The sequence below is a fragment of the Coffea arabica genome, chromosome 3e (assembly GCF_036785885.1).
Source record: "Coffea arabica cultivar ET-39 chromosome 3e, Coffea Arabica ET-39 HiFi, whole genome shotgun sequence".
NCBI classification, from domain to species: domain Eukaryota; kingdom Viridiplantae; phylum Streptophyta; class Magnoliopsida; order Gentianales; family Rubiaceae; genus Coffea; species Coffea arabica.
This window is the reverse complement of record NC_092315.1, coordinates 6957443-6984987: the sequence shown is the minus strand read 5'-3', so window position 1 is coordinate 6984987 and position 27545 is coordinate 6957443. Positions and strand designations below refer to the sequence as shown.

At 36.1% G+C, this 27545-nt stretch overlaps 3 protein-coding genes, 2 long non-coding RNA genes and 1 other non-coding gene across 6 annotated transcripts; 5 read left to right on the top strand and 1 right to left on the bottom strand.

The window, feature by feature from the left end:
- The first annotated feature begins 10683 nt into the window (after positions 1–10683).
- TRNAM-CAU (transfer RNA methionine (anticodon CAU)) lies at positions 10684–10768 on the top strand. The gene is given in 2 exon segments: positions 10684–10721; positions 10733–10768. It is a non-coding gene; the product is annotated as a tRNA-Met (tRNA).
- Positions 10769–11356: 588 nt separating this feature from the next.
- On the bottom strand, positions 11357–12202 carry LOC140038938 (uncharacterized). The gene is made up of 2 exons (XR_011842444.1): positions 11676–12202; positions 11357–11545 (listed from the first exon to the last, which is right to left on the bottom strand). It is a non-coding gene; the product is annotated as an uncharacterized lncRNA (long non-coding RNA).
- Positions 12203–12502: 300 nt separating this feature from the next.
- Positions 12503–15485, top strand: LOC113737171 (uncharacterized). Its single transcript, XR_003459949.2, has 2 exons — positions 12503–12789; positions 15245–15485. It is a non-coding gene; the product is annotated as an uncharacterized lncRNA (long non-coding RNA).
- Positions 15486–17191: 1706 nt separating this feature from the next.
- LOC113736494 (F-box/kelch-repeat protein At3g23880-like) lies at positions 17192–18642 on the top strand. Its single transcript, XM_027263512.2, has one exon. The coding sequence runs from the start codon at positions 17413–17415 to the stop codon at positions 18517–18519; it is 1107 nt and encodes a 368-aa protein (XP_027119313.1). The 5' UTR covers positions 17192–17412; the 3' UTR covers positions 18520–18642.
- A 1632-nt stretch (positions 18643–20274) lies between these two features.
- On the top strand, positions 20275–21152 carry LOC113737166 (small ribosomal subunit protein eS19x-like). The gene has a single exon (XM_027264425.2). The coding sequence runs from the start codon at positions 20516–20518 to the stop codon at positions 20945–20947; it is 432 nt and encodes a 143-aa protein (XP_027120226.1). The 5' UTR covers positions 20275–20515; the 3' UTR covers positions 20948–21152.
- Positions 21153–24057: 2905 nt separating this feature from the next.
- LOC113737223 (F-box/kelch-repeat protein At3g23880-like) lies at positions 24058–26569 on the top strand. Its single transcript, XM_027264484.2, has 2 exons — positions 24058–25376; positions 26254–26569. Exon 1 carries the CDS (start codon positions 24253–24255, stop codon positions 25360–25362), a length of 1110 nt encoding a protein of 369 aa, XP_027120285.1. The 5' UTR covers positions 24058–24252; the 3' UTR covers positions 25363–25376; positions 26254–26569.
- Positions 26570–27545: the final 976 nt, after the last annotated feature.

Here is a 27545-nt window from a genome sequence, read left to right as displayed (position 1 = left end):
TGAATTATTGAATATTTAAAAATCGAGAGATGGTGTGATACAATTTGAATTGTTGAATATTTAAAAATCGAGTCTATCTACGCGTGAGCCAACTAACTAATTAGCCTCCTAGTTCAATTGTCAAGTTTTCTCTCCCTCCTGTTTTTTGGCATTAAGTTTAGAGTTTCTGATAGACCAAAGAAAATAATAAATTATTCACATGGTGCATGTTGATTTTAATTTTTTTTTTTACTCTTATCTGTTTGGGATCGTGGTGCTTCTGATAAAAAGTACTTTTTTGTGTTGAAAATATTTTTGAGACGTTTGATAAATATCATCCTATAAATTTAGGAGTGAAATTTTTTGTATTAAAAGCACTTTTAGGAAAAACTCAAATTTGTTACTTTTAAAATTTTAAAAAATAAAATATTAAATTTAATCATTTTATCCTATATTAGGAACTAAGTAAAGAGATATATATATATAGGGAAAATCGCCAATTTAGTCCCTAAACTTTTTTTTTCCGTCAATTTAGTCCCTATACATTATTTATAGCCAATTTAATCCCTAAACTTATATTTCGATTCCAATCAAGGAACTTAGCGGCGGCGCCACCTCATAATTTCCATCGGCTTCCAGATCTAGGAACCCAGAAGGGGTATTTTAGGGACTTCCATATTTTTCATATTTCCCTTTGACTTTCATCTTATTTCTATATGGTCTTCACCTTCAACGACACCTCCCTCTCCTCTATCACATCAGAGCGTCTACTCCGGGCTATGCAGAGCGTCTACTCCGTCCTCTGCTCCCTCAACCTCCAGGACAAGGTCTCCATCACCACTGCCCACTCCCTCGCCGTCCTCCAGACCTCCTACCTCCCCTTCGCCTGCAGGTTCCACCCGGACCTCACCCCCTGCTTGACTGCCATCCTCAACTTCCATCTCAAGACCGGCTCCCCTTTCCTCATCAATGCCTACCCCTACTTCGCCTACAAGGCCAACCCCAAGCAGGTCCCTCTGGAGTTCGTCCTTTTCCAGCCCAACTCCGGGATCGTCGATCCCGCCACCCCTACTGTATTTATTCCAGTGTAAACAATTATAATAAACCCCAGTTTCCTCGAAACTTTGTAAAAAAATTAAAGAATTTCCATCTTTGCCTCCTCATCATCGGGATGAATTATGCAGAGTTATCTCCTTCAAAAGCTTGTTAAAGTGCTGGGAAGAAGATCAATGGGGTGCGTGCCATAGCTGCTTTGGCATTGTATAATGTATAGTTCTAATATATAGTATATCCAAAGCCTTACTCATCATTACGCACCACATACAATTTGTCTGGTGCTCAGCGAAGAAGGGCCGGCTTAGATTATGGGCGCACCAACTACGAATGCTTTGCAAAGTTGAATTCCTTCAGGATTCCGCTATAGGAAACCCGCAAGCGGGTTTCAGGCTATTTAACAAATTACTTAAAAAAAAAAATTTTTTTTTACATGCAAGCTGCGTTGAGTTGCACATGCCCATCGGAGGGCCCTAGGATGCCCAGCAAACCTCCCCTCTCATCCTCACCCTTCAGGTGAGGGTTTGAGAGTATGTGTTTGATATAAATAGAACAGAAACGCAGCTTTTAGTCATTTTACATAAGGGGGAAACCCGCAAGCGGGTTTCAGGCAGGCTATTTAACAAATTACTTAAAAAAAAAAAAAAATTTACATGCAAGCTGCGTTCTTCAAAAGGGTATTTTCGTCTATTCACTCAGGAAACCCGCAAGCGGGTTTCAGGCAGGCTATTTAACAAATTACTTAAAAAAAAAATAAATTTACATGCAAGCTGCGTTCTTCAAAAGGGTATTTTCGAGACCGGCTGGCCCTCCAAGGGGGACACCGACGAGGCCGGAGCCACTCCGGAGAATGCCAAGAAGTACAACGGCAACCTCATCAACAAGCTGGTGTGCGGGAAGAAGGGGACGCCCATGAGGCCCAACGCCGACTTGAACATCTATGTCTTCGCCCTTTTCAACGAGAACATGAAGTCCAGCCCAACCTCCGAGAGGAACTACGGCCTCTTCAAGCCGGATGACTCCTCGGCCTACTACATTGGCTTCAACAGCACCGGTCTCCTTTCCACTTCCTCCAATACCTCCACTACTCCTAGTAGTACTGGTAGTAGCAGCAGCAGCAGTAGTAGTGTTCCTCTTGGCTCCTCCTCCTCCTCCGGTAGCACCACTTCTTCCACAGCAGTAGTAGTATCATAAGATGAAAGTCAAAGAGAAATATGAAAAATATGGAAGTCCCTAAAATACCCCTTTTGGGTTCCTAGATTTGGAAGCCGATGGAAATTATGCGGTGGCGCCGCCGCTAAGCTCCTTGATTGGAATCGAAATATAAGTTTAGGGATTAAATTGGCTATAAATAATGTATAGGGACTAAATTGACGGAAAAAAAAAGTTTAAGGACTAAATTGGCGATTTTCCCATATATATATTAAAGTACACATTATCCAATACTATAAATACTTATTGAACTATGTATCCCCTTATTCCAATCCATTTCCTCTGCCATCGCGAACCACAATTAGATCCAAAATCTTGGGGAATACTTCTCGATTATTCCTACCGACTTAAAGCCCCCAATTCGATATATTTAAAAGCTCTTAAACACTTGATAAGTGTCTTTGTTAAAAGCTTTACTAGTAAAATACTTTTCAATAAGTTATCACAACCCCAATCAGACTCTTAACTATAAAAACGTATGACTTTTATCACAGTTGAAGCTTGTAATATCGGTGAACCTGTCTGGTAGTAATTTTCCATAATTGCCTTACATAAAATTAATGCGTGTTACCTCTTCCTATTTGTTGCATAATAAAAGTTAATACAAAGTGCTAAACAATGGATGATGAAAGAAAGGTTTGGCACGAGCGTTGACACTTCAAACAAGACACGGTATAAAAGGAGGTGTTAGGGATACGGTGTATTTAACTAATGCTGACGAGTTCTGTTGACTCTTGAAAAAGGATATCCAGTTGAGAGGGAAAAGAAAAATAAACAACTCTGCCCAAAAACATTAAAAAAAAACATAAAAAGAAAATAGTTATAGCCAAAAACATTAAATTAAAGATGATATAAAGAAAACAACTCTACCAAAAATAATAAAAAACAAAAGAAAAGGGTTCATTTTCTAATGGGTCCATTTGGTGAAAAGGGACGCATTACCTTTGGAAGTGAATGGAACAGTCCAACCAAAGGAATATTCCAAGCTCAGAATTTACGATTTCTCCAAGAAAACAAAGCCAAACTTTAGGCAAAAGTAAAAAATATATAAAAAAGTGAAGAAAAGAAAAATAGAAATATGGAAGGAATATTTTGAGTTATCTTTTGACTGTAGATAGTGAATTGGAAAAAGAACCAAGCAGAAAGCAATTAAACACCCCAAAAAGAGGTTCTTCAACATATACTCCTTTTAATATTAGAGAAAAAAAAAAGAAAATTTAATTGGACTGAACATTTTTCTTGTCATTATTTTACATGCCATCTTGTGTTTTAGAAGAGGAATTCAGCTAATGAAAGTCAAGTTTCCACCGTATTGAGTCCATTGACAAGTCTTTAAAGCACAGCGTTCCTATTCTCCCCATGGCCCATGGGTGGAAAATATTTTTTTTTTTTTGAAAAGAAAAGACCATGAGTGGAAATGATGGCAAGTCATAACCACGTTAACGTTTTATTAATTATTTCAACACATGTCAAATGTAATTGATTCTGACACTATGTGGTATCACAATTTACAACGATTTAATCCCTCACTTCCAACCATGTTGGGCAAAGAACCAGCCAGTCCAATCCATATTTCCATCAATCAATGGATCCCACACATTTTTCCTAGCTCTTTTTTTGTGTCAATCGTACAATTTCTATTCTACTTCTGTTTCTAACTATACCAAGAAGAATTAGGACCAAGGTGGGTCTTAAAGACCCTATTTGGAGGGTAGGTGGGGATTTAAATTTTATCTGCAGCAAAAATATCTAAGAATTATGTCCAAACATTCCCTTAGTTTAGTAAAGTCTGTGTACTTACTAGTCTCTAATACAAAACCTCTTTAACTCCCCCTCTTCTATACTCTAGGATAAATAGATTATACAATAGTTATCGTTTCCGAAAAAAAAAAATTAGGGGAGTAGTCTCTACTTTTAAATTAAAGGGTATACTATTGCACATATTTGAATTTTACTGTAAGCACAGAGGTTTGAAACCTAACCTACAATTAGAGATGATAAAATAGGTGATTTGGACCGGTTTGAGTTGGGTAAAATGGGTAATGGATATAAGTGAATCAACCCATTAATAACTACAATCAAGCCTGCATTTTAAATTTCACCTGGCGGCTAATACACGGTTGATTTCCTGGCATTTTCCTAGCTAGCTGGTTGACACTAACACACACTGGAGGTGAACAGTCCAATGACAAATCCTTTGTCTTTGAGGAACTGTTCAATGACATGTTAATTCAACAAACTACGGCGTCATGGTCCTTTCTTTATACCTTTCCATTCCACCTAACTTCTAGAATTGGCTGGGGTGGAAAAAGTGCAAAACAATGCAAATGGACTTGGAGCTAAAGGGTGAAGACTAATCAAACAGTTGCACCTAAGTTGTTGAAGAAGCCAACAGGTACTGGTATATTTCTCATCTTTCCCTTGTATTTTTGCTGACACCAACTTGGTTAAGCAAACAGTTAGAATAGGCTTAGACACTCAAAGGTGGTGAAATTATTTACCTGTTTCTGTTTCTTACATGTGTACTGAATGAAAGTTTGAGTTAAATGAAATACTCTGTTTTATGTAAAAAAATAATACTAATAAAGGGCTAAGCCAGTTAGAAACCAAAATCACTTCGTGGAAGTATTTGATTCGATTTCTTTTTTCGTAGAAAAGAAAAATAATTCCCCTCTTCTACATCCAATATGCACGGCAAGACCTAATTTTCCACCCTGGATTGATTAGGCGTGCATGGTAGGACTAGGATCCCATAAGATATCCTTGTGGTGCAAGAGGGAAATATTTCTAGTTTTTGGAGTGGAAAAATAAGTGGAAGTAGATGAAGTCAACTTTTTTGACCCCCCATAGTTTGACTGATTCTATAACCTGGCAGTTACCAGCAGGTTCCGTAATCGATCATCATGTGCTACCTCACTATGTATTTTTAGAACATAACTCTACACAGTTTTAAAAAATTAGTTTAGTGGAAAGGTTGGGATACTTTCAAGTGAAAAAAAAAAGAGTCAACTTTTTTTGGGTGCTTTTGAAACTTGAATGATGTGAAATTGTTTTTCTTTGTGCTTTTATTAACTTACGTGCAATTCACATCCACTGAAAATATCCCAATGGTCCATCTTCCTCGACCATGCACACTGCCCCAATTGCTACTCCGACTTTTCTAACCAACTTGCAACTGAATGAAGCTCACTGGTTTCAATGATTCCAACCACACATGTTTCAGTTGTACAATCTTGGAATACTGATGATGAAGATAAGCATGAATGGCTTTTTGGCTTTCTCTTCTTCCTTATCTCTTCGGTTTTTTTTTTCTTCTGATTTTCACCATTTCCGAAATTGCTGCAACTGATAAAATGAACAAATTTCTTAGATAAAATCTTCAGACAAGTTTCGGGTTTCTGCCTGCAAGACAAAAATTTGTCCACTCCTTCAGCTTCTAAAGATACAAACATAAAGTCATTAGTTAAGATTGCCTCCTTTCTTGTCCAGGGCAATTTTGTTAGATAAAAAATATTTCTTTGTATTTTTGCCAAAATAATTAAACATGAGAATAAAAAGAAAAACTTATAGTTTCATGAGAAAAATTAATGTCAGTCAGATTAGATCAAAATTAATAACAATCTTTGCGTGTGGGATAGTTAAGATCGATTAATGACAGCTTTCATATGAGGTCTTTTCTATTATGTGTTTTTAAGGGCATAGGATAAACACACAAAATATAGGGTTTGTAGTCCAACTATAACATTTAAATATTGAGTGTATTTGGATAGTAGATTATTTGGAAAAAAAATTTTGAAAAAAATATCGTAGCATTTTTTTAATAAAATATATGTAAGGTAAAAAAGTGATTGAAAAATATGTTTACGATGCAAACAAATAAATTTCTGCAAATAATCTAATATCCAAACTATCATCCACCACCCCTCAATTGCGTAATCTTTTGCCTACTAAATTTTAACTTTTTTAGACAACTAAACACTAAACTCATCTCTTATCTTAAGCCTTAAGGGGACATAATAGAAGAATGTTTCGTGTAATAGTAATTTAATTTACCCATTTTCTAATTTTCTCTTTTTTGTGCACAATATCTATCTAGGCACAAGAACATATTGCATTTTCACTTCTCACACAAAAAGAACCCAAAAAAAAAGAAGAAGCTATTATACCTTTTGTTGAGAAAAAGGGAATGGAAATAGGGTTATATATTAATAATTCTTCTGTCACCGCATGCATACAACTGAATACTGAAGCACGTAAACAAGATATTTGCGGCAAGAAATTAAGATACTTTTATGAGTAAATCTTTCTTACATCGTTATCTTTGCCTTGATAAAATTTCTTGCAATATAAACTTTCATTTTGTTTTTCTTAATGGCTATAGGTTATATTTCAAGTTGGGGGCTCTCATTATTGCAATGGTAGAAAATCATTATTGTAATATCAGTTCATCATTGTATAATGGATGATGGCCACTTAAGAGTTTTGCTTGCAAGTGATTACAAGCAAACCTTCGAAAAGCCTGATGTGATTAGAATACAAATCGAAAAGCTTACAAAGCAAAGGCTGCCTTGTCCCATCAGTTAAGTGAAATGATTGAAGCAATCATGATCCATTAGTAGCAAAACCCACTTTTGTCATGTTTTTATAGACCTAATTGATGGTATGAACTTGGAAGGCAAATTTTCTTGAAGGAATAAACTGCATACGACATCTTTAATTTTTAATTAAAACATAGAAAGGAGAGCAAGATTCTTTTGTGGAGCAAGTAATTCTTAGTTTATCTTAATTAGTTGGCCAGGCTGACTAAATTATTCTAAAAGAATTAATGAAAGGAAAAATTACGGATTAGTTTCATGACTCGTTTTTTAGGGTTTCGCTAATTCTCAAAAAACATGAGGATTTTTTTTTTTTGGTATGTGAGGAGGAGAAATTTTTAATTGCTACAAGAATTAAATTTTAAAAATTCTATCCTTATGACGTCGAAACGAATTAAAATATTGGAGAGGAAGGGGCCTGGGGGTCACTGGCTGCTCAGGACAACCGTCCCAGGCAGTTCACGGCCTGGATGAGGCCTCAAAAATTTGTGCGGTTGAAATCATGTCTTGTAACTCGATTTTCAACCCGTGTGGGACCCACAAAAATGTTGTTCTATTGTTACTCGCTGTTGTTCTATTGTTACACCTTGTACAGATGATGTTACACCATGTACAAATGGTGTTACACCTTCCGGAGCGGTTGTTCTGACAACCGCTCCAGCCCCGCGTCCGGCTGCTCAACAAAATCAAGTAACCGCAAACAGAAGTTGTGAAGCATCTCTCAAGTGATTGGATTAAGTTACTTGATGACATCTACCTAAGCAATCTGTCAAATAATCCATTTATTTTCCTCAATAATAATAATAATAAAATATATCTATCTTTTTTTTTTTGGGATATTCAATATTTTTATCATACCAAATACCAAATACAAACCTTTAATTGTGGCTGATTTGGCTGAGCAATCTTGCAAAAATACAAATAATGCTTGCCTTTGGGATATCACAACTCACAAGGGGCACGTATACCCTTACCTCTTTGCATACATAAAATGTAGTTGATAATTTGGTACATGTAAATCACTTGCGGGCCATAGAATTTTTTTTAGGATATCAAAGTAGATGCAAAAAGATAAGAATGCAAAAGTGTAGGCATTTCTTGCCATGAAGTCACTCTCTAAAACATTAATCTTTGGGCCCTATGAACATGATCCCCTTGAGCACCATTTCTTTAACTTTTGTAGTATTATTTATCAAAACTTATGCATCATCGAATACATCATATATGTCTTTAGATTCATATAATTAAGTTAAAATGTGAAATCAAACAGAACCCATTTAATTTTTTTTATGCATTAATTAACTAAGAATGGAATAAATTAGCAACCCCACCCTTATGATGGGAACATTATCTCCATTTGAATGGAAGTGGTTAATGATGATTGTCTAGTGGAATGTGGATTTCTATTTCTAGACATACACTAGGTTATGCACTTATGTTTAGATGGATGTTTCTTATATCCTTTCGTTCACTTTAAAAGCAGAAATTGTTGGCCAAAGAAAATATAAAGGAAGTTAAATTCCAACAATTTAGGCTTTAGCTGTCCTAACACGTCAGTTGTTATTCCTTTTTCAGTATTTTGATGATGGTGGCGGGAGAGAGTAAGTTGGATGGTACGAGAAGAGGAAGTGTAAATGAGAGATCTTGAACTTATAAAAATATATTTTTTTTCTTAGCAATTTCAATCCTATTCTTGCTTCTTTCTTTCCCCTTCCCCATCGGACACCTACTTCTTAGCCTACCAAAGTAAACACTATTTAAGTATTTGTCAAAAAATGAACAGGATAAAAAATAAATGATCAAGTATTCTATTAGCAAGATATAAAAAAAAAACAAACAAAAAGGGTTGACACAATGAAATGATTCTTGAATCATGTATGTAGAAGTACAATAATGAGGAACATCCAACTAATTTTTGTTGTGCAAGAAAAATAGTTTTCTGACAGTAGAGATGTCAGAATGGGGATCTCCACTAATGCCTTTCCTTGTCATCCCGTGAGAAAGGCCAAGAGCCCTTTTGCAGTTCTCAATTTAAATGGATACTAATAATTGGATTGAATTTCATGGCTTGGAAAGTAATCCAAACAAGAAGATTTGTTACATGGTCCCAATGCCACTCGTAAAAACGTACCATGCTTCTACAGCAAAAATTGACAACGTCCAAGATTCATAGCAAACTTATTAGTGGTTTGAAGAGGAGGAGTAATAGGAAGATTCATTCAAGGAGGAGAAATGGTCAATTCCTTTTACAACAGCTGAAATGAAGTGTCTCTCTCAAGACCGTTTGCAGCTATTACTGCAAGATGTACAATTCCACAAAATATGACGTCTTGTCAATAGACTGAACAGCACTAAGACTCTTGACCATGAAAGTATGACATTTATGCTCATGGGTACGATACCACTACAGAAACGCGGAAAAATTTTTTTAGCATGAAATTACAACTTGTTCGTCATGATAAGATTATTAATGACGAATAAGAAGTCCATAACCGTATAATTAGACTAAACTCACAATCACAATCAGCTCAAATGCACAAACTCAATCCACATTCCACAACGACTTTCAATCGGCCACCACCACCAATATGACAATTTGGTTGGATAAGGAATGAATGATGGCTGAAGCCCACCAACATTTTTTTTTTTTTTTAGTATGTCTTCTTTTCTTGCCCAATCACAACCACTTCAGTTAGATTCCATCCAAATGACAATAAGAAGAAAAGCCTTAGATGCCAAAGTGCTTTGGAATCATCAAATTCTAAAGTCTGTCAATATAAAATTCAAATCACCTATATGACCAAAACCTTCTAATCCCATTAGATTATGGAGCTTAACAAACTTCATTTATTAGCACCTTCTCAGGATTAAACTTACTATACAAAGCACTGAGTTTGAACGATCGATTTTTCTAACGGGTGTCTAACACAATTACATTCCACCCAACCCATCATATATATACATACACACTAATAATTACTACTTTTTCTTACATTTATACACTTTCCCTGATTTAACGAGTGTCCACTTGAAAAGGAGCGTTGAATTATTAAATGTCAATCCACTGTGGTGTAAGGTCTTGCTATAATAATTTCATTAATCATCTTGTGCAGCAGTTTGCCATATATTTTACTCTGTCTTTTGTATAATTCACTACGGGCCACGTATTGTTTAAACTTGAGGTCCAGGTGATGCTATGGATAGTGGATTTCTCTGCTGGAATGGGCTCATTAATTTCGGTGCACAAATTCATCGCTCCAAAATGTGTTTGGACTAAAAACTCCGCGCGCACTTTTTATTTTTAATTTTTTTTTGTCAAAAAACAACAATGGTGTAAATGATCGGCGTTGTTTGGCAGGCAAGTTTTTTGCTAAGTTTGTCTGCTACAAGTTTTTTAAAAACTTTAATTATAGTAACCTCAAAAAACTTTTCAAAAGTTTTAAACTATACATTTCAAAATATTCAAAAATTTACATACTTCAAAAATTTTTTTTAAAAATTTCTATAGTATGTTACAGTAAAATTTTAGACAAACACCCAAAAAACTCACTTGTCAAACGGTAACTAAGTAATATTTAGTTATTCAAAATAACTGGATAATATTTAATGGATTTGTCTAATGAGTGCTCAGTGAGTACACATTAATACATAATTACATTTTTTTAAAAAATGAAGTTAAATTAAAGAGTAGGCAATAATTATTAGCATATGCATTCACGCGATATGTTTTTTATAATTATGTGTACAGACAAATTCTGATAAAAAATACCCTATGCTTCATTGTGTAATAGGATGCTCGTTATGCTTTTGTTAACTATTTGGTGTTGCAACAGGTAACCAACAAGGGGTGGTGGCGCAGTTGGCTAGCGCGTAGGTCTCATAGCTAAAGAGTGATCCTGAGGTCGAGAGTTCGAACCTCTCTCACCCCATTGTTTTGGATCTTTCAATTTGTATAATTTCATTTCTAAAAGAAAGAAGCTTGTGAAGGAGAAGAAACATATGATCTTCTCTTCCTTGTCCGTACAATGTCTAGAGCACAATACTAGGAAGATTGCGCAATTCAAATTTTTAGCAGAAGCTCCATGATGTTCATAGTTTTTAAGCCCTTTCTTTGTTTGGTAAGTAAGAATTTCCTACAAAACAAAGGAATTGCATAAAAGCTACTCAGAAAATCATGAACTGGATTGCATTTTTTTGAAATTTTTTAGAAAAATTACTATAACAATTAATATATGTAAGGTAAAAAGATGATTGCAAAATATATTCACAGAAAACATAACAATTTTTCTTTGGAAAATTGCTTTTCAAACAAGGCTGAATCCTAAAAATTGCAAAAATGGATATACAGGTATTTTTGTATGACAATTGAAGAATCAGATTCAGTGTGTGGTCTGAAAGCCAAATTCCCAAGCAAATGCCAAAACTAAAAATAAGAAACCTGGGCACACTCTACCTTTAGCAAAAACAGAGGTTCCTTTCATGGTTAAATTGTCAGAGTAACTGGAGCAAATCCAAGATTTCAGTCATCAAAGAAAACTATATACATATCCAGAGCAAATTGCAAGTTTACAAGAGTAAGAGTGATCAGTGCCAATCAAGCCCCCCAAGTGTGGTGGAACCCATCCCTTCCCATACTTCAGCACAACCTACTTCTTCATTATCAACACCTTCCATACTGTCGTCCCACCAGCCACCCCCATTTGCATCTGTTATGAACAGTTAAAAAGAATATGAGTGATCTTTTCCAGATGGACTGAGTTAAAATTTCATAGAAACTGAAAATGCTGTTTACTCCTACTCAATTATAGCTGAAGACTACTTGGAAGTTATACATACAATGATTGAACAAAAGATTTGGCTTCTCATGGTTTGCCAAGCTCTTCCTTCTTCCTCCTCTCTGTGTCACTGAATCATCTCCAAGGACTGCCACAAGCTTTTTAGCTGGTTTTTGATAATCACCTTATAATTTACAAAATGGGAGCAGCTCAGATTCTGACTCAAGTAAAGATGCTTGTGACGCAAATCTCCAAGAAATGTAAGGTATTGCACTCGTGTTCTGAAACCCACAACTAAAGTTGAAAAATTAAGATCTTCCGTTAACATGTTACAGTAATTCAAACAAAGGGACACTCAAAAGAGCAGCAGTTAAATGTAAAACCCTTAATAAGGTGAACCTTGAGCTGACCCTAAATATTTGCCTGCTCTAAAATCACGAAGTATCATCCTGCAATCTCAGACCTTTTAGAAGAAGATTAGTAGTTAATTTGCCACCTTTCAGTGTAGACAGTGCCATATACAGCACGAAAAGCAAATCCCTACCCCTCTCTGACACACAAGAAATGGAACAGACAGCATAGACATTCGCATATTTACCTAGCCAACCTTTTATGGTCAGTAAGCATTCTCCTAGTTTGACGCACTAAATAGAAAATTCTCCAATCTAAGCGAATTTTGCAGCATTAGAACCAAGATTATTAAAAGAAATTTAAGTTTGCATTATATACCTAATTCTTGAGAAGCACTACATAAATTGCTTAAACCTAGTTGGAACTACAAAAAGTGCCCAAAAGGCTCGGAAACTGAAAGAAGTTGGTTTGACTCAATATACTCAGAAAATGTATTACTTTGCATGTTGAAATACCATCAATCAGAAAATGTAAAGTGGTTTCTGTGCCCTATTTAGATGATCCTGAAAAATCTAGGTATTCCTTTCCTGTTTGCTTGTTAAAGAATGGTGAAATTCTGCTCGTCTTAGGTTCGGGTTTGGTTCTGTACAATCCACAGAGCAATACATTCAAGTATCGTCAGATAAATGGACTTGAAGAAGTGAATATGTATGCTGAGAGCTTGGTTTCCCCTCTATTCATTGAGGAGAATAGCCGCGTTATTATGAGTAAGGCTGCAGAAATAAGGGGAGAGAGCTAATGATCATCTTTTCTGCCACTTGCCGGTGAGGATCTCCTCCCTCCCCTGCTTCTGACTTTCCTGTAACAACTCAATTTTTGGTTCTGACTGTAAATTGTGTATCACATATCTGGAATATGCTAAGTCGGATGGTGTTATTCTGATTACTTTTGTTTGCAAGAGGACGTTTATTGCAGAAAGTACGTATTGACTAAGATTTTCTTGTTACTTTTAAACAATTTCAGAGGTCAGACAGCCTATAGTTTGGTGTTTGTTCCTTTTGGTTTTATAACTTTAGATCTATCTGGTTTCAGCTTTTGAAACTGCCCTGTTCTAGTTCTTTGATAGTCCTTCATTTGTTCATTTTCTAAAAGTAGATGGGTGGAAGAAAAATTTTATTTAATGGTTCTGGTAGCTTAGGTGATAGTTGAGGACACTTTGGAGGAATAGTTCATCAGGATGTAAAAGAAGCCTTAAAGTTTAGCAATATCTCTTTCACCTTATCCAACTAGTTTTTCCGGCATTGCTATTTTTTGCTTTTCAAAACAGTCCAAATGTGTGAGGCTTTTAATGTCATTTTACGGAAGAATCCTAGAATAAGTAGCTAGTGGTGTGAGTTATGATGAACTTGATAATCAGCCTTCTGTATCTCCAACTCGCTTCATATTACAGTTTAATACTACCCATCTGTTCCCTAAATTAATTATATTTCCAGATACTGCAATTGCATATTACTGAGCTCTAATCAAAGTTCATATTATCATCCTTTTGCCATCAACTTTTAGTAGCTTGTTGTTGCAAATAGTTATGATGAAGAACCTGTCAAAGTAGAACTGTTAAAAAGCGCAAAATGTCACTTATTCACATTGTCCGTTGGTTCTCTGAAGACAAACTTTGGTGGTTATAGCTTAACCTTTGATGCTTGATCATTTCATTTCCATGGAGAGGCCAGGCCTAACAAAGTACTTTACTATTTTCAAGAATCATTTGAAGAAGGTTTCTATACATTGTATATGATAGTTGACCAAAATAGAGTAGTTAGCTACTGTTTTCAAGAATCATCTGGTTGTTTTTAGTTGGACTGCTGTCTCATCTGTGGTATACTCAATTTAGTTCACCCAAATAGTCCATAAAGAGTATGTGCAAGTTAAAATCAATTTGCCAATCACAAATCATTAGATTTGAAGAGGTGGGCGTGGTAGAAAAAGAAAAATTGTGCCTCTAAATCTTTCAGAAGTGCTTCAAACCCAAAACAAAGCACTTCTGATGTAGAAAAAGAAAAACTGTGCCTCTAAATCTTTCAGAAGTGCTTCGAACCCAAACCAAAGCACTTCTGATTTTCTTTCTTCATGGAACCTACAACGTGGCTTGGGTCTTATGCTTCATGACATTTTACCCTTCACATCATTTGATTTAAAAAATCCATCTTTTAGGAAGGTCTACTCACTGTACCATTTTCAATTATGGAGGGCCTTTTAAGAGCAATTTTTGGGGCAGCATGTCTGAATTCCTTTTAGCAAAATCAACACTTAAGTAGCTGACCTATCCTTGCCCTTTAGCAATTTAGCAATAGTGTAGCGCAAAATGAAGCCTTTCTTATGGGAAATTATATGAAGCAAATGTAATGGCACGTCCTTAATGAGCTTTAAGGACAAATTACCAGTGCATTTTGTTTAAAATATGGCTGCCAATGGTTCCTAATGATTCTCCAAAGTCTTATGCCTTTAACTGCTGCTTCTTGCCCTGTTTCATAATGAAGTATGGGTGCCATTAGCATGAAGTATCAGATATTTATCTAGCTTTAGGCTAGAATTAAGATGTTTAATGAAGTATTAATTTAAAATTAAGACTAAGACGGGCTCCTTTCCCTTTTCCTTTGTGGTTATTTTTTGCTAGTTATAACAGGACTGGTAGGAAGATTTTGTTTTACTCTATGTCACAAGTTTACTGATTTTCCTACCCTATCAAATAGTTAGTAGCTGTAGAACCATTGACTGTGATTAAAGCTTACCAACCCTTAACCACATGAGTAGAATTAGCTATGGCACTAGTTGATACGTTTTTGCAGTAAAGCAACTGTGTTTATGCTCTTTGATCGTTTTTTCTTTTGTTTGATTGATTTTTCATTTTCTAAGTTGAATACACCTCCTAGACATCAACCTTGGCAAGATGCTTAATTGAAGAGGCTTTAGTTGGTAGGAGTCCCCGATGGCAGCCTTGACAATAGCACTTCAGCTTGAGTAGTATAACCTTCTTGGCCTTTACACTGTAAAAGATAAAATGTAGTTCCTCTGAGTGCCATTTTCTCAATTTTCAATGATATTGTATTGTTGCTCAATGAGGAATATGCAGCTTTATGCAATCACATCGTTGACTACTGAATGTAGCTTGATCAACCAGCAACCTGAAATCATTTCAATTTGATAATCTTTCAACTTGCAGCGACATGTGGTACAGTATGAATTATCAAATGGTTAGTGAAGAAACTTTTTTTTATACAGGGTGCTGGGAAGTTGAAGCTAATGCTGGTTGAGTTTGTTTTATCTATTTCAACAAAATGCAGGGAGCATCAGAACCACAAGAGAACAAGGCAATAAGCTTGTTCCCAGTTTCCACCCTATGCAGGCTAGGGAAATTTCTTATTGCAATATGTTGTATGTAAGGGATATGTATGAGATGCAAATGACTGTAACCATATTCTCTTTGATTTGGAGCATATTTTGGAAATGATGCATTTGATTCTGACTGGGATGGGGAGGGTATGGGTGGGTTAGTGCTGGTTTCTTTTATATATGCTGGCTCTTGTTTCTTGTGATTCATCAAGATATTTCTGTTCATTATCATTAAGATGAATCCTGTCATCAATCAAATAAACCACATTTGTCCAATATGACAAAAAAGGGGAAAAAAGTCTGGCCAAATTCTTTTAGAGCAATTTAGGAAAATTTTTATTTCAAAATGTCCTTTTAAACCCATATATCATTGACACCCTTAATGTTGAAAATAAAAAGACACCCAAATTCGTTCTATAAAAACCTAACAAAACCTATTAAGAATATTATTATTGTCGTATTTAGCCTAAGCAACGTGGATAGTTGCACCATGTACAATATTGGCGTTGTATAATTTGTACTCTAACTTAAGCAAACTATATATATATATACATATATATATATATAGCATATTTTAAGACAAGAAAGAGAGTCCCGTGGAGAAATGCGGAAATTAATTTGGTTTAAAATCAAATGAACTTTATTTTCTTTTTAAATGAGGATTAATACTATTTTCACTCGTTCCCTTGACGACTCAAAACTTATAATCAAGAGGTTGCAAGCGAAGCGTCTTACTTACTAAACTATATTTTGTCTGCATGATCTTCCATTCAATACAAAATGGATAGTGAATATATTGCTTGAATGAAAGGTACATTCATACATGTAGATGTCATCAAGGATAAACATTTACAGTAAAACACAGGCGGCAGCATTTCCAGGATTCCAGCATGACAATTGACAACTATGGAGAATCACTGTCAAGAAGAATGATGTACAAAGGATAAGTCCATAAATTTACGTTATGGACTTTGGATCACTTCATTTGGCTTGCATCCAATGCTTAAGAAGCATATCAATTTTACATAACACTGTACCATAACTTTGGCGTCGTCTTACAGAAACATGTTTTAGAGCGGCGGCAGCCAAGATTCCAACAACAGTGGTGAAATATCAACAACCGTCAGATTATGAAGAATTGTGTATAAACTATTGTGTCCGAATCCCTTTTTGGAGCTTCTTCATAGATCATAATGCCGAAAGCATTTCCTCCAAAGCCTTATTTTATCCATGCCTGTCTCAATAAGTCGTCAGTTCAAAAACTGTGGATATACAGCCGGCCTGTGCTGCTGCCTGGATTATTAGCCATCATCCATATCCTTCCACCAACATAAGATGCGTTTTTGCATCCATTGCATGTAAACTTGTGGATGGCAAAACGCCATACAAAAAGTTAACACTCATACAAACTAATAGAGATAATCTATGAACTTTGGAAAGAAAAAAAAAATAGGATGTACTTTTTGTCAAAATCCAAAACTAAGCTAAGTTTTTGTCAAAATCATGAAAAATGCATGTTGGGGGATAGACCTTGGCTGCTAAGTATAGCTAGCAAAGCAATATTTGTAAAGGGAGGGAGAGAAAATGTAGGATTAACGATTAATTGGCCATTATTTTGCAAGCCTAAGTATAATCCATACCCTAAAGCAAAGGATAAATCAGTATGAGAAGGCTAGGTTAATTAACTTCAAAAACTCTAAAATTACCATCCATCCCTTAATTAGACATACTTGGTCCAGTAAAGTAAAGAATTGGACAAAATATATCCGTCTTTTCGTGAAAATAGAGCAAGGATCGATTTTCTGCAATCAATGAAACAATGGAATCTACCTTTGCCTTGCGATACAAACAGAAGGATCCTCCGCACAAACTGGTCGGTCGAACAGGCAAGCCCGCTTGGGAGAAACTTGTATTCTCTTCCCTCCATGCACCAAAGAATCCCAGCCCTGCCTTTAAATTTCCATCCTCATCTAGTCATTTCTAACACCCCCCCCCCCGGGGCGGGGGCTATAAGTTCCCAACCTAACGTCAAGTGAAGTAGGGAAGGAGAAGAATCAATGGAGGAGCTACCAGCACCCCTTGAATTACTGCCCCATCTCCCTAATGAACTCATCATTCTTGAAATCCTTCCAAGACTCCCAGTCAAGTCACTTTTGAAATTCAGGTGCGTTTCCAAATCATGGCTTTCTTCAATCTCAACCCCACATTTCATCAAAGCCCATCTCGAAAAATCATCCCAAAACAAAGATCACAGTCACCACAGCCTCATTGCACACTCTTCTGCACCACATATAGCTTTCAAGAACTGCTCTGTTCAGTCTTTGCTGCAACAGCCAGTTACTCATGCAACTAATGTTAATTATCCCGTTGCAAATACCTCTAGTTCAATCTCTGTTGTGGGTTCTTGCAATGGGTTGATTTGCATTGTTGTCAACTGTGAACAAATTCATATATGGAATCCATCCACGACAAAATCAAATACGTTGAATGACTCAGATTTTATAAGGGAGAAGCATTGCTACACTATTTATGGTTTTGGACATGATGAGATGAATGATGATTACAATGTAGTGGCGATTATAAACCCTCTTAATCGTGTGAAGATTGAGACTAAGGTTTACAGCCTAAAGAGTGATAAATGGAGGAGGATTGATGATTTTCCCGGGTTTTTCCCTTTCTACAGTTGGGGGAAATATGTAGAAGGAAAGCTACACTGGCCTGGTTTCAGTGGTAAGCAAGACAGGGCTGTTGTTTCTTTTGATTTAGCTCAAGCTAAATATGGAGAATTGAAGCTTCCAATCAATGGAGATGGAGCTTCGTTTCCGCTACTCGGAGTACTAGGGAGGTGCCTTTGTGTAATGTACGAGTATCAGTGGTCTAGTGTGGATCTATGGGTGATGAAGGAGTATGGAGTGATGGAATCTTGGATCAAGATGCTTACTTTTCCAAGTTTTGGGATTCGAGGCCATGTCCCGTTGTGCATTTCAAGAAATGGTGAAGTTTTAATCCAATTTGAATCTACTCTCAAGTTGTACAATTTGCAAGGTGATTCAGTCGGAAATCCTAAGATCATGAACATGGATGAATGCTGCGATGCAATCTACTATGTTGAGAGCCTGGTTTCTGCAAATGCTAATGATAAAGAAGACAGGCGACATGGATAGCAAAGGCAAAAGAGGCAAAAAAGGAAATTTTCTGGGTTTATTTCTAGTGTAATGCCAAGTATTTATTGTATACCTTTTCTATTTGAGTCTTCTGGCAATTAACAATTTTTTTTTTTAATTTCATCAAGATGAATTCTGTCATCAAACAATTAATAAACCAAAATTGGCCAAATGAAGATAAAAATTAGCCAAAATGAGGAGGGAATACATAATTATTGAATTAGATATAATTAGAGAAAACTTGCATGTGCAAATATTTGGTGGTTTGTACTTCAAGTGAGTTTGGGTTGTCTTAAACGTGGGCTGAGCGATCTTGGTTTATGTTTAATTTGCGCAACTAATAACTATGATCAAACCTTGGATTTAGTTTGGTGAAAATGGACCCTGAAAGGTTTGTTAATACCACTATTTTCTTTATCACTCAACCCGACCTTCTTCCTTGTTAATACTTAATACAACTATGATTGTTATGAAAAAGGAAAAAGATATTGCGATGAATAAGTAATATTAGTTACTTACTTTTAATTAGCTTTTTTTTTTTTAAGAAAAAATATGGTCATGTTCTGTTGCCAAACTAAAAGGGCTGTTGCCAAAGTGCAAGAGAACAATCAAACTTTTTTTTTTCCTTGTAATTTCAAGGAAACTCCAAGTTTTACTATTGTATCCAGACTAATGTCCCTATCACTTGAGTTGAATTTTAGCAATTGATGTTCTCAAGTTACAGAGCTAGAAAAAATTTTAGAGAGGTAACAATAGGTTTGACTCTGTTGGCACACAAAAATGTGTGTATACAGCGAAAGCAATTTTAACACATATAAAAATATATGGGAAGAGAAGGAAAACAAATACTCAATAATTTAATTAACTCAAAACCCAACAATAATATATATCAAGTCGTAGCTTTTCTTTCGCTCACAACAACTCACAAATCTCAACTATGAGATTTTCTCTCAAACCTATTTACTCGCAAAACTCAACTCAACTCTTTTAAGCTTAACCTAGCTCGACTGTTGATACAAGGATGGCATGATCAACAACCCCACTATTTCATCCGCCCCATTCCGGTGGCAGTGGAACTAGATTCCACCAAGAGACGTGTAAGGCCAATAAGCGAAGCTACAGAAAGTACATCATGTGGATGTTGACTAATAACTAATTAAGTTAATCATCTTTCTCTTTCTTTGGTTAAACATGAGATATTACGTCATATGAAATTATGAATGCTGAAATCTTTTTTTTTTTTTTTCTTGTGAAGGATGAATGCTGAAGTCTTTAGTTACTGATCTTTCTCTTTTCTTGAGTTAGGCCAGTTGTGACTTTTATGGCCATGATCCAAGGAGGATCCAATCGTACTGAAAAAGCCTACAGTCGGAATAGAATGCCTAATAATGGGATAACGACATATGTGCCTATATTGTGTCATTACTGGGGTAAAATATGAAGAATAAATCATTTCCCCTGAAAAAAAGTATATAAGGAGAATCTGAATACGTCATGGTAAATAAGAAATAAAGGTGGTGTATGGATTCGAGTTTTCTACCAGAAAGTTTTTATGTTTTTTGTGAACATATTTTTCAATCACATTTTCACTTCATATGCATTAAATTATCATAATATATTTTTGGAAAAATCGCCAATTTAGTCCTCAAACTATTTTACTAAAGTCAATTTGGTCCCTCAATATTTTATCGCACGAATTAAGTCCCTTAACTAAAATTCTTGTGGCAATTGAGGACTTATACGACATCGCTACCCAAAACACGTGTATCTGTATAGAAACCAACAGCGAGGCAGGGCCTTTTTTGGAAGTACACATCCTAATTTCTACGGCAAGCAAGACAGATCCCATTTTGCATCCAAATTGGGGGAAACCTATGAAATTAGGGGTTTTCGGTTTCCCAAGACATAACCCATTTTTCATCCAAGACGCAACCCCAGTTGCAGCGCTCGGAGAGACTCGCCTAAGCAGCCGCCGCTGTCGCCGCCGAGTAGGAAAATGGAGTCGGCGAGGACCGTGAAAGATGTTTCTCCTCATGAGTTCGTCAAGGCTTACGCCGCTCACCTCAAGCGATCCGGCAAGATTGAGCTTCCACCTTGGATTGATATTGTGAAGACTGGTACACTTAAAGAGCTTGCACCTTATGATCCTGATTGGTACTACATTAGAGTTGCTTCTATGGCAAGGAAAATCTACCTGCGGGGAGGTCTTGGTGTTGGTGCCTTTCGCAGGATTTATGGTGGTAGCAAGAAGAATGGCAATCGTCCACCCCATTTTGGGAAGAGCAGTGATTCTGTAGCTTGTCACATTCTTCAACAATTGCAGGCCATGAAATTTATTGACCATGATCCCAAGGGTGGAAAGAGAATCACATCAAATGGCCAAAGAGATCTTGATCAAGTTGCTAGAAGAATTGTTGTAACTCATTAATGGAATTCAGATTTGGTGACCTCATGAACACCTCAAATACTTGTGTCCATGACCCCAGATGTTTGTTCCATTTGTAGATTCAGCATCTTTCAGAATCATATTAAATTTCTGGTTTAAAGGGAAGAATTCTTGAATGTGCGACCGATTTTGAATGTACAACTTTTCCCTTACAATTTGATTAAAAAAAACCCCATTTTGCATCCAAGCCTCATTTTTTTGCCTTTTCAAGCTTTTTTGAATCCTTGGACATATTACATCAGTCCTCTTCTTCATCCATTCCTTGCTCTGCTGTGCTGCCCGTATTAAGTCCTCAAACTATCTTGCTTGGGGACTGATGTAATACGAACTCCAGAGGGACCTGCTTGGGGTTGGTCTTGTAGGCGAAGTAGGGGTAGGCATTGATGAGGAAAGGGGAGCCAGTCTTGAGGTGGAAGTTGAGGATGGCGGTCAAGCAGGGGCGAGGTCCGGGCGGAACCTGCCGGCGGAGGGGGTGTAGAAAGTCTGGAGGATGGCGAGGGAGTGGGCGGTGGTGACGGAGACCTTGTCTTAGACGTTGAGGGAGCAGAGGACGGAGTAGACGCTCTACATAGTGGGGAGGAGGTTGGAGGAGAGGGAGGTGTCGTTGAAGGTGAGGACCTCGTTACCGACGGTGATGCAGGTGATTCTGGTGGCGGGGAGGAAGGGTTGAACGTTGGCCTTGACCCAGGCGAATGTGCAAAGAAGCTGGAAGTACTACTGAAACCGGTCCCAAAATGATCGATGTCTTGCTCCGGTAGAAAATTATATTTTGGTGTTTCCAAAAGTACCCCTGCCTCGCCGTTGGTTTCTGTACAGATACATGTGTTTTAGGTGGCGACACCGTATAGGTCCTCAATTGGCACAAGAATTTTAGTTAAGGGACTTAATTCGTGCGATAAAATATTGAGGGACCAAATTGGTTTTAATAAAATAGTTTGAGGACTAAATTGGCGATTTTCCCTATATTTTTGTATAAAAACTCTAAAAATAACAATCCAAACTGTATTGTTAACATTTTTGAGATGGAACTAACAATCAAGGGCACACACAACGCTATTGGGAAAAATGCGTGTCATATTTTGTTACAATGGTTTTGACTAATAGTTATGTATTTGCACTCTTTAATTAACAAGGTTAAAGAAATTTTACATGGTATTCTTGTTTATGTTGTGTGTTTGTTTTCAATATAGTATATTTATTGGATCGGTACTTTTACAAATTTGCTAGAAAATTTACAAAAGTGTGATGGCTAATTAATTAATTTAGAAAATGTGCCAGCTAATTGCTTACCTTTTTTTTTATTTGTGTTTATTTTTGTTCTGCCACTTTCCTCTTGTTTTCTACTTTTGTAGCAAGGAAAAGAATTATGCTATAGACTTGGATCACTTAAGTTGTCTTCAGTTTGAACATAAACGTGGGCGGCAGCATTTCCAAGTTTCCAAAAAACATCAACAATCGTTCACATTAATTACAAGAATGGTGCATAAAATAAAGAGAAAATGTCAATTTTCATCCCTTAACTTTTAGCCGTGGACAAATTTCATTCTCAAACTTTCTAGCACAACACATTTTGCATCCGAACTATCAATTTTTAACCAATTTCATCCTCAAATGAGAAATTAATCAATTTAAGCCGTTCTCTTTCATGCAACACTTTTTATTTAATAGGCTCATGCTCATCACGTGCCTAATTTCTGTTCAAATAAATTGATTAATTTTTCATTTGAGAATGAAATTGGTTAAAATTTGGTAGTTTAGATACTAAATGTGTTACGCTAGAAAGTTTGAAGATGAAATGTGTTCATGACCCAAAGTTTAGGAATAAAAACTAGCATTTTCCCTAAAATAAAATCCAAATCTTAATCACCTGTCTAGATTCACCATCAAGTATTTTCATGCTTTTCGACTTCCCATCGTTCACCATCAATGTTTCTTGGCAAACTCTTAAAACAAGGATCCACCCATTAAATTGTTCAATTAGTAACAACCACCAATCCATTTGATCTCAATAATCAATCAGAATCCAACTACGAACCCCACTATGATACTAGTTTGTTGGGATCAAAGCGCGGAATAAACGACTATTGAGATATCAAGTACACAACAATTAAATGACAAACAAATCATAAGTTTGAAAGATTAACGATACATAAGATTTAGTGTGATTCGACTTCATCATTGAAGCTACATCCACGAAAAGAAATTTATTCTTTATTATAAAAAAAAAACTATATACAAGAATATAACTTGAACTCAAGTTCAATTCTTAAATACCATTTCTCATCGTCACTTTGTAGTATACCAACTCTACCTATTTATAAGTTACATTACTTGATCAACATCCAAATAATAACAGGGAAAAGTTACATTACTTGATCAACATGCAAGTAATAACAAGAAATACCTGCTAATTCCTAATCTTATACGGAGTAGGAAATAATTTCTAATTCCTAAACTCATATAAATAGGAAATTCCTTACCTACTATTTCAAGTAACTAAAATCAATTAGAAAACTAATTACTTCCACACAAAATAAGAAGTATGTTTAAAAGAAATTAAACCAATTTTTTAACCCATATTACTTAGGAGTTAGGACACCGCAATAAATTTGCCTTCATAATCCATACTTACGATTCTATCATTTTAATATTTACCTTCAAAAGCCATACTTACGACTCTATCCTTATCTCAATCCATCTGTCAATATTAATGGATTTTCTTTTATTTTTGCTTCTAATGATTTGTCATTCTTTTGTACCCGTTTGTCGATATTAGCTATACTTAGTATTAAGAACTAAATTAGTTGGTAGGGATAATGACGTGACCGTAAGATCTTAGATTTGTCGCTCAAATCTTCCCTTTTACCCACTCTCTTTGTAAGACTTGGATTATAAGGCTTAGTTTTCCCCATTTGAGAATATTCTAGTCCTGAAGTTGATGCTTTTTAAGTAAGGCGACAGTAATTATTTCACTGTCCAAAATGGGGTATAGACTCTAATGGAAGAATGGTATTCTGGATCAACAGAGACGCTTTTAAGTGGAAATATATTTCCAAATTACTATCAAAAGAGCTGGCCCGTACGGTAGCAGTTTAACGTCTTCATCGTTTCATATACAGCCCCGCCAGCTCTTCCAACCACCCAACTTGGGAGAAACACGCATTCTCTTCCCCTCATCCACAAACGAAAAAATTCCACACCGCCTTTTAATTTCCATCCTCAGCTGGTTGGCTGAGGCCTAAAAATCCAAAGCCTGTATCAAAGAAAGAAAGGAAGGAGAAGAAGAAATGGAGCAGCCACCAGCACCACGTGAATTACCGCCCCATCTCCCTGATGAACTCGTCATTCTTGAAATTCTCCCGAGAGTCCCTGTCAAGTCACTCTTGAGATTCAGATGCGTTTCGAAATCATGGCTTTCTTTGATCTCAACACCACATTTCATCAGAGTCCATCTCGAAAAATCATCCCAAAACAAAGATTACAGCCGCCTCAGCCTCATTGCACATACTTCTGCCCCACGTTTTGCTTTCAAGAATTGCTCTGTTCAGTCTTTACTGCAAGAACCGGTTACTCATGCAGCTAATATTGATTATCCTGTTGAAAAGGCTCCTAGTTCAATCTCTATTGTGGGTTCTTGCAATGGGTTGGTTTGCATTGTTGTAGACTGTGAACAAATTTATATATGGAATCCATCAACGAGAAAATCGAACAAATTGAAAGATTCAGGTTTTATAAGAAAGCAGCATTGCTATACTATTTACGGTTTTGGATATGATGAGATCAATGATGATTACAACGTAGTGGCAATTTTACGGGCTCTTAATCATGTGAAGATTGAGACTAAGGTTTATAGCCTAAAGAGTGACAAGTGGAGAAGGATTGAGGATATTCCTGGCTGTTTCCCTTTTTATAGTTGGGGGAAGTATGTTGATAGAAAGTTACACTGGCCAGGCTATAGTGGTAAGCAAGACAGGGCTGTTGTTTCTTTTGATTTAGCTCAAGCTAAATACGGAGAATTGAAGCTTCCAACTAATGGAGAGGGAGCGTCCTTTCCGGTACTTGGAGTATTAGGGAGGTGCCTTTCTGTAACTTATGAGCATCAGAGGTCCAACACTGTGGATTTGTGGGTGATGAAGGAGTATGGAGTGATGGAATCTTGGACCAAAATTCTTACTTTTCCAAGTTTTGGAATTCGCGGTCCTGTGCCATTGTGCATTTCAAGGAATGATGAAGTTTCAATCCAATTTGGATCTACTTTCAGGCTGTACAGTTTGCAAGATGATTCGATGGGAAATCCTAAGACTATCAACATGGATGGATGCCGTGATGCAACCATCTATGTTGAGAGCCTGGTTTCAGCAAGTGCTGCAGAAAAAGATGAAAGGCGATATGGATAACAAAGGCAAACAATGTAAACATCGCGCACCCTTACTTTTCTTTTGTAATTCTCTTGTCATGTAGTTGGCTGTTCAGTTCTTGATAAGAAATGTGCATGCACTTTGTATTCTGCAGGAAGGGACATAGTAGGAACAACTTTTATGCTTTACGTTTAACTCCCTAAGAGATGATTCCTCTGAGAATTAAAAGAATCCTATGCCTCTGTATTAGTAAATAGTCAATTCTAGCAATCCCTTTGACCTCAGTGGAGTTCATGTTTGGCCACTATCTTTGGCACTGGGTTATCTAGATCACCTTGTCGCGTTCCAGTTTAGGGAGTAACAAATGCAGTACTTGGCATTTTCTGCAATTTTGTAGATAAAGCTGAGTTTGAGGAGTTAGGGGAGCATGGGCAAGTACAGTTGTCATATGATGCTGCTGTGTTCGATTAGTCTATTTGTAATTACAATATTTGGTATACGCTCATATAAATTATGCGTAGTATTATATTTTTACACAGCATCAAATAAAACAATTAAAATGACGAGTACAACAAGATAATGTAAGTGTATATAAACCAATGCATGTAAAAATTACAATAATGGCAGTATAAAACTGTTTATAGCACAACCTCCTCGACTTCCTTAGTTAGGGGCCTTAAACCTGTCGTTCCTTTCATACTTGTATCAGTCAATAAAGTTTGAGCTATCTAAAATACTGTCTGAAGCAAACACTTAATGCCATTTTCTTTTGAAGTTTGATCCTATCCTCCACCTAATTCACAAGGGCACTTTTTCTAAACAATGTGTAGTAGAACAGGCTCATTTCTAATATGCAAAACACATAGTTTGGTGCGAAAATTGAAGAGAATTGATTTATTTGACAGATTGTCTTGATTTTGTTTGATGCAGCTGTTTCATTTCGTGATTTCCAAGACATACTTGTCGGACCCTTGATCGAAAGCCTTGTAGAAGGCATTACTATTCAGTATTCTGGAGAGAAAGATTTAGTAGCAGTTGGTAATATAGTAGTTGACACATCTCATATGTACAAGGATGGATCAACAAATTTTCTAGTAGCAGTTGGTAATATAGTAGTTGACACATCTCATATGTACAAGGATGGATCAACAAATTTTCTTCTCGTGTGAGGACTGCATCCAACCTCTTTGTTTTATTCCTTTCTGCAATAACTTGCAGTTCAATCATAGAAATTTAATGTGGAAAATCTAGATTATGCTTATTTATATCTGATAATTTTAAAGAGTACTCGAAAAGAAAGATAACGTCTGAGTTTTTGCAGTAGTTTTACCTTTTCCTCATGGTATTCTTGGGGTTGGGGATGGGAAGCAAGAAGTGTTCTGCTTGTGGATATAATCTGCTGCTAAATGTGCCTATAAATCTTGTCTAAAACTTAATTATTAGTACAATTAGATACTGCACTTCAATATCTGGAGGATTGAAAGGGAAGAAAATAAGTATGGTTGATTAAGACTTCTTATTTATGAAATTTGAGAAAAAGATGTAAGGATGTTAACCTTGAGTTGATCTTGTATTGTCACCATGGTCATGAAATGGACAAGTCTTAGTTTAAACTGTTAAAAATATCACATTGCGAAATGATGGACATTGTCTGTAACATCTTCTTCTATCATAATTTGACATTGTGACGACTTTCACACGAAGTCTACAGTAGATTTTTAAAGAAACAATGAAGGTCTTGTCTGATTGTTTCTACTCTTGCGTAGGCTTGACACCACTCTGCCGCACCACTAGCCTGAAAAAGTTACCAATCAATCATAAATTTTTTGGGATAAATTACATATAATTCCCTTGTGATCTCATCTATTGCCATATGACTGCTCTAACATTTCAAAATACCGACTTCATCCTCTATAATTTTGTGTACAGTAAAAACTTGACGGAAGATAACCTATGTAACGTCGTTAATTGAAATACAAATAGTACCTTTACTTAAATGTTAAATTAATTGAGAGTTTAACTACCTTGTATAAAAAAATATAAGGGGATTATATAGATAAACACAAAAATTATAGAAGATAAAGTGAATATTTATACAAACCATAAGGGAATTATATGGAGATCAAGATTTTATCACACACTTTTTTAGAACGTGTTTGATATAAATGTCATAATTGATTGCGTATTTCGTCCATTTTTCACTTTACATAAAATTATAGGGA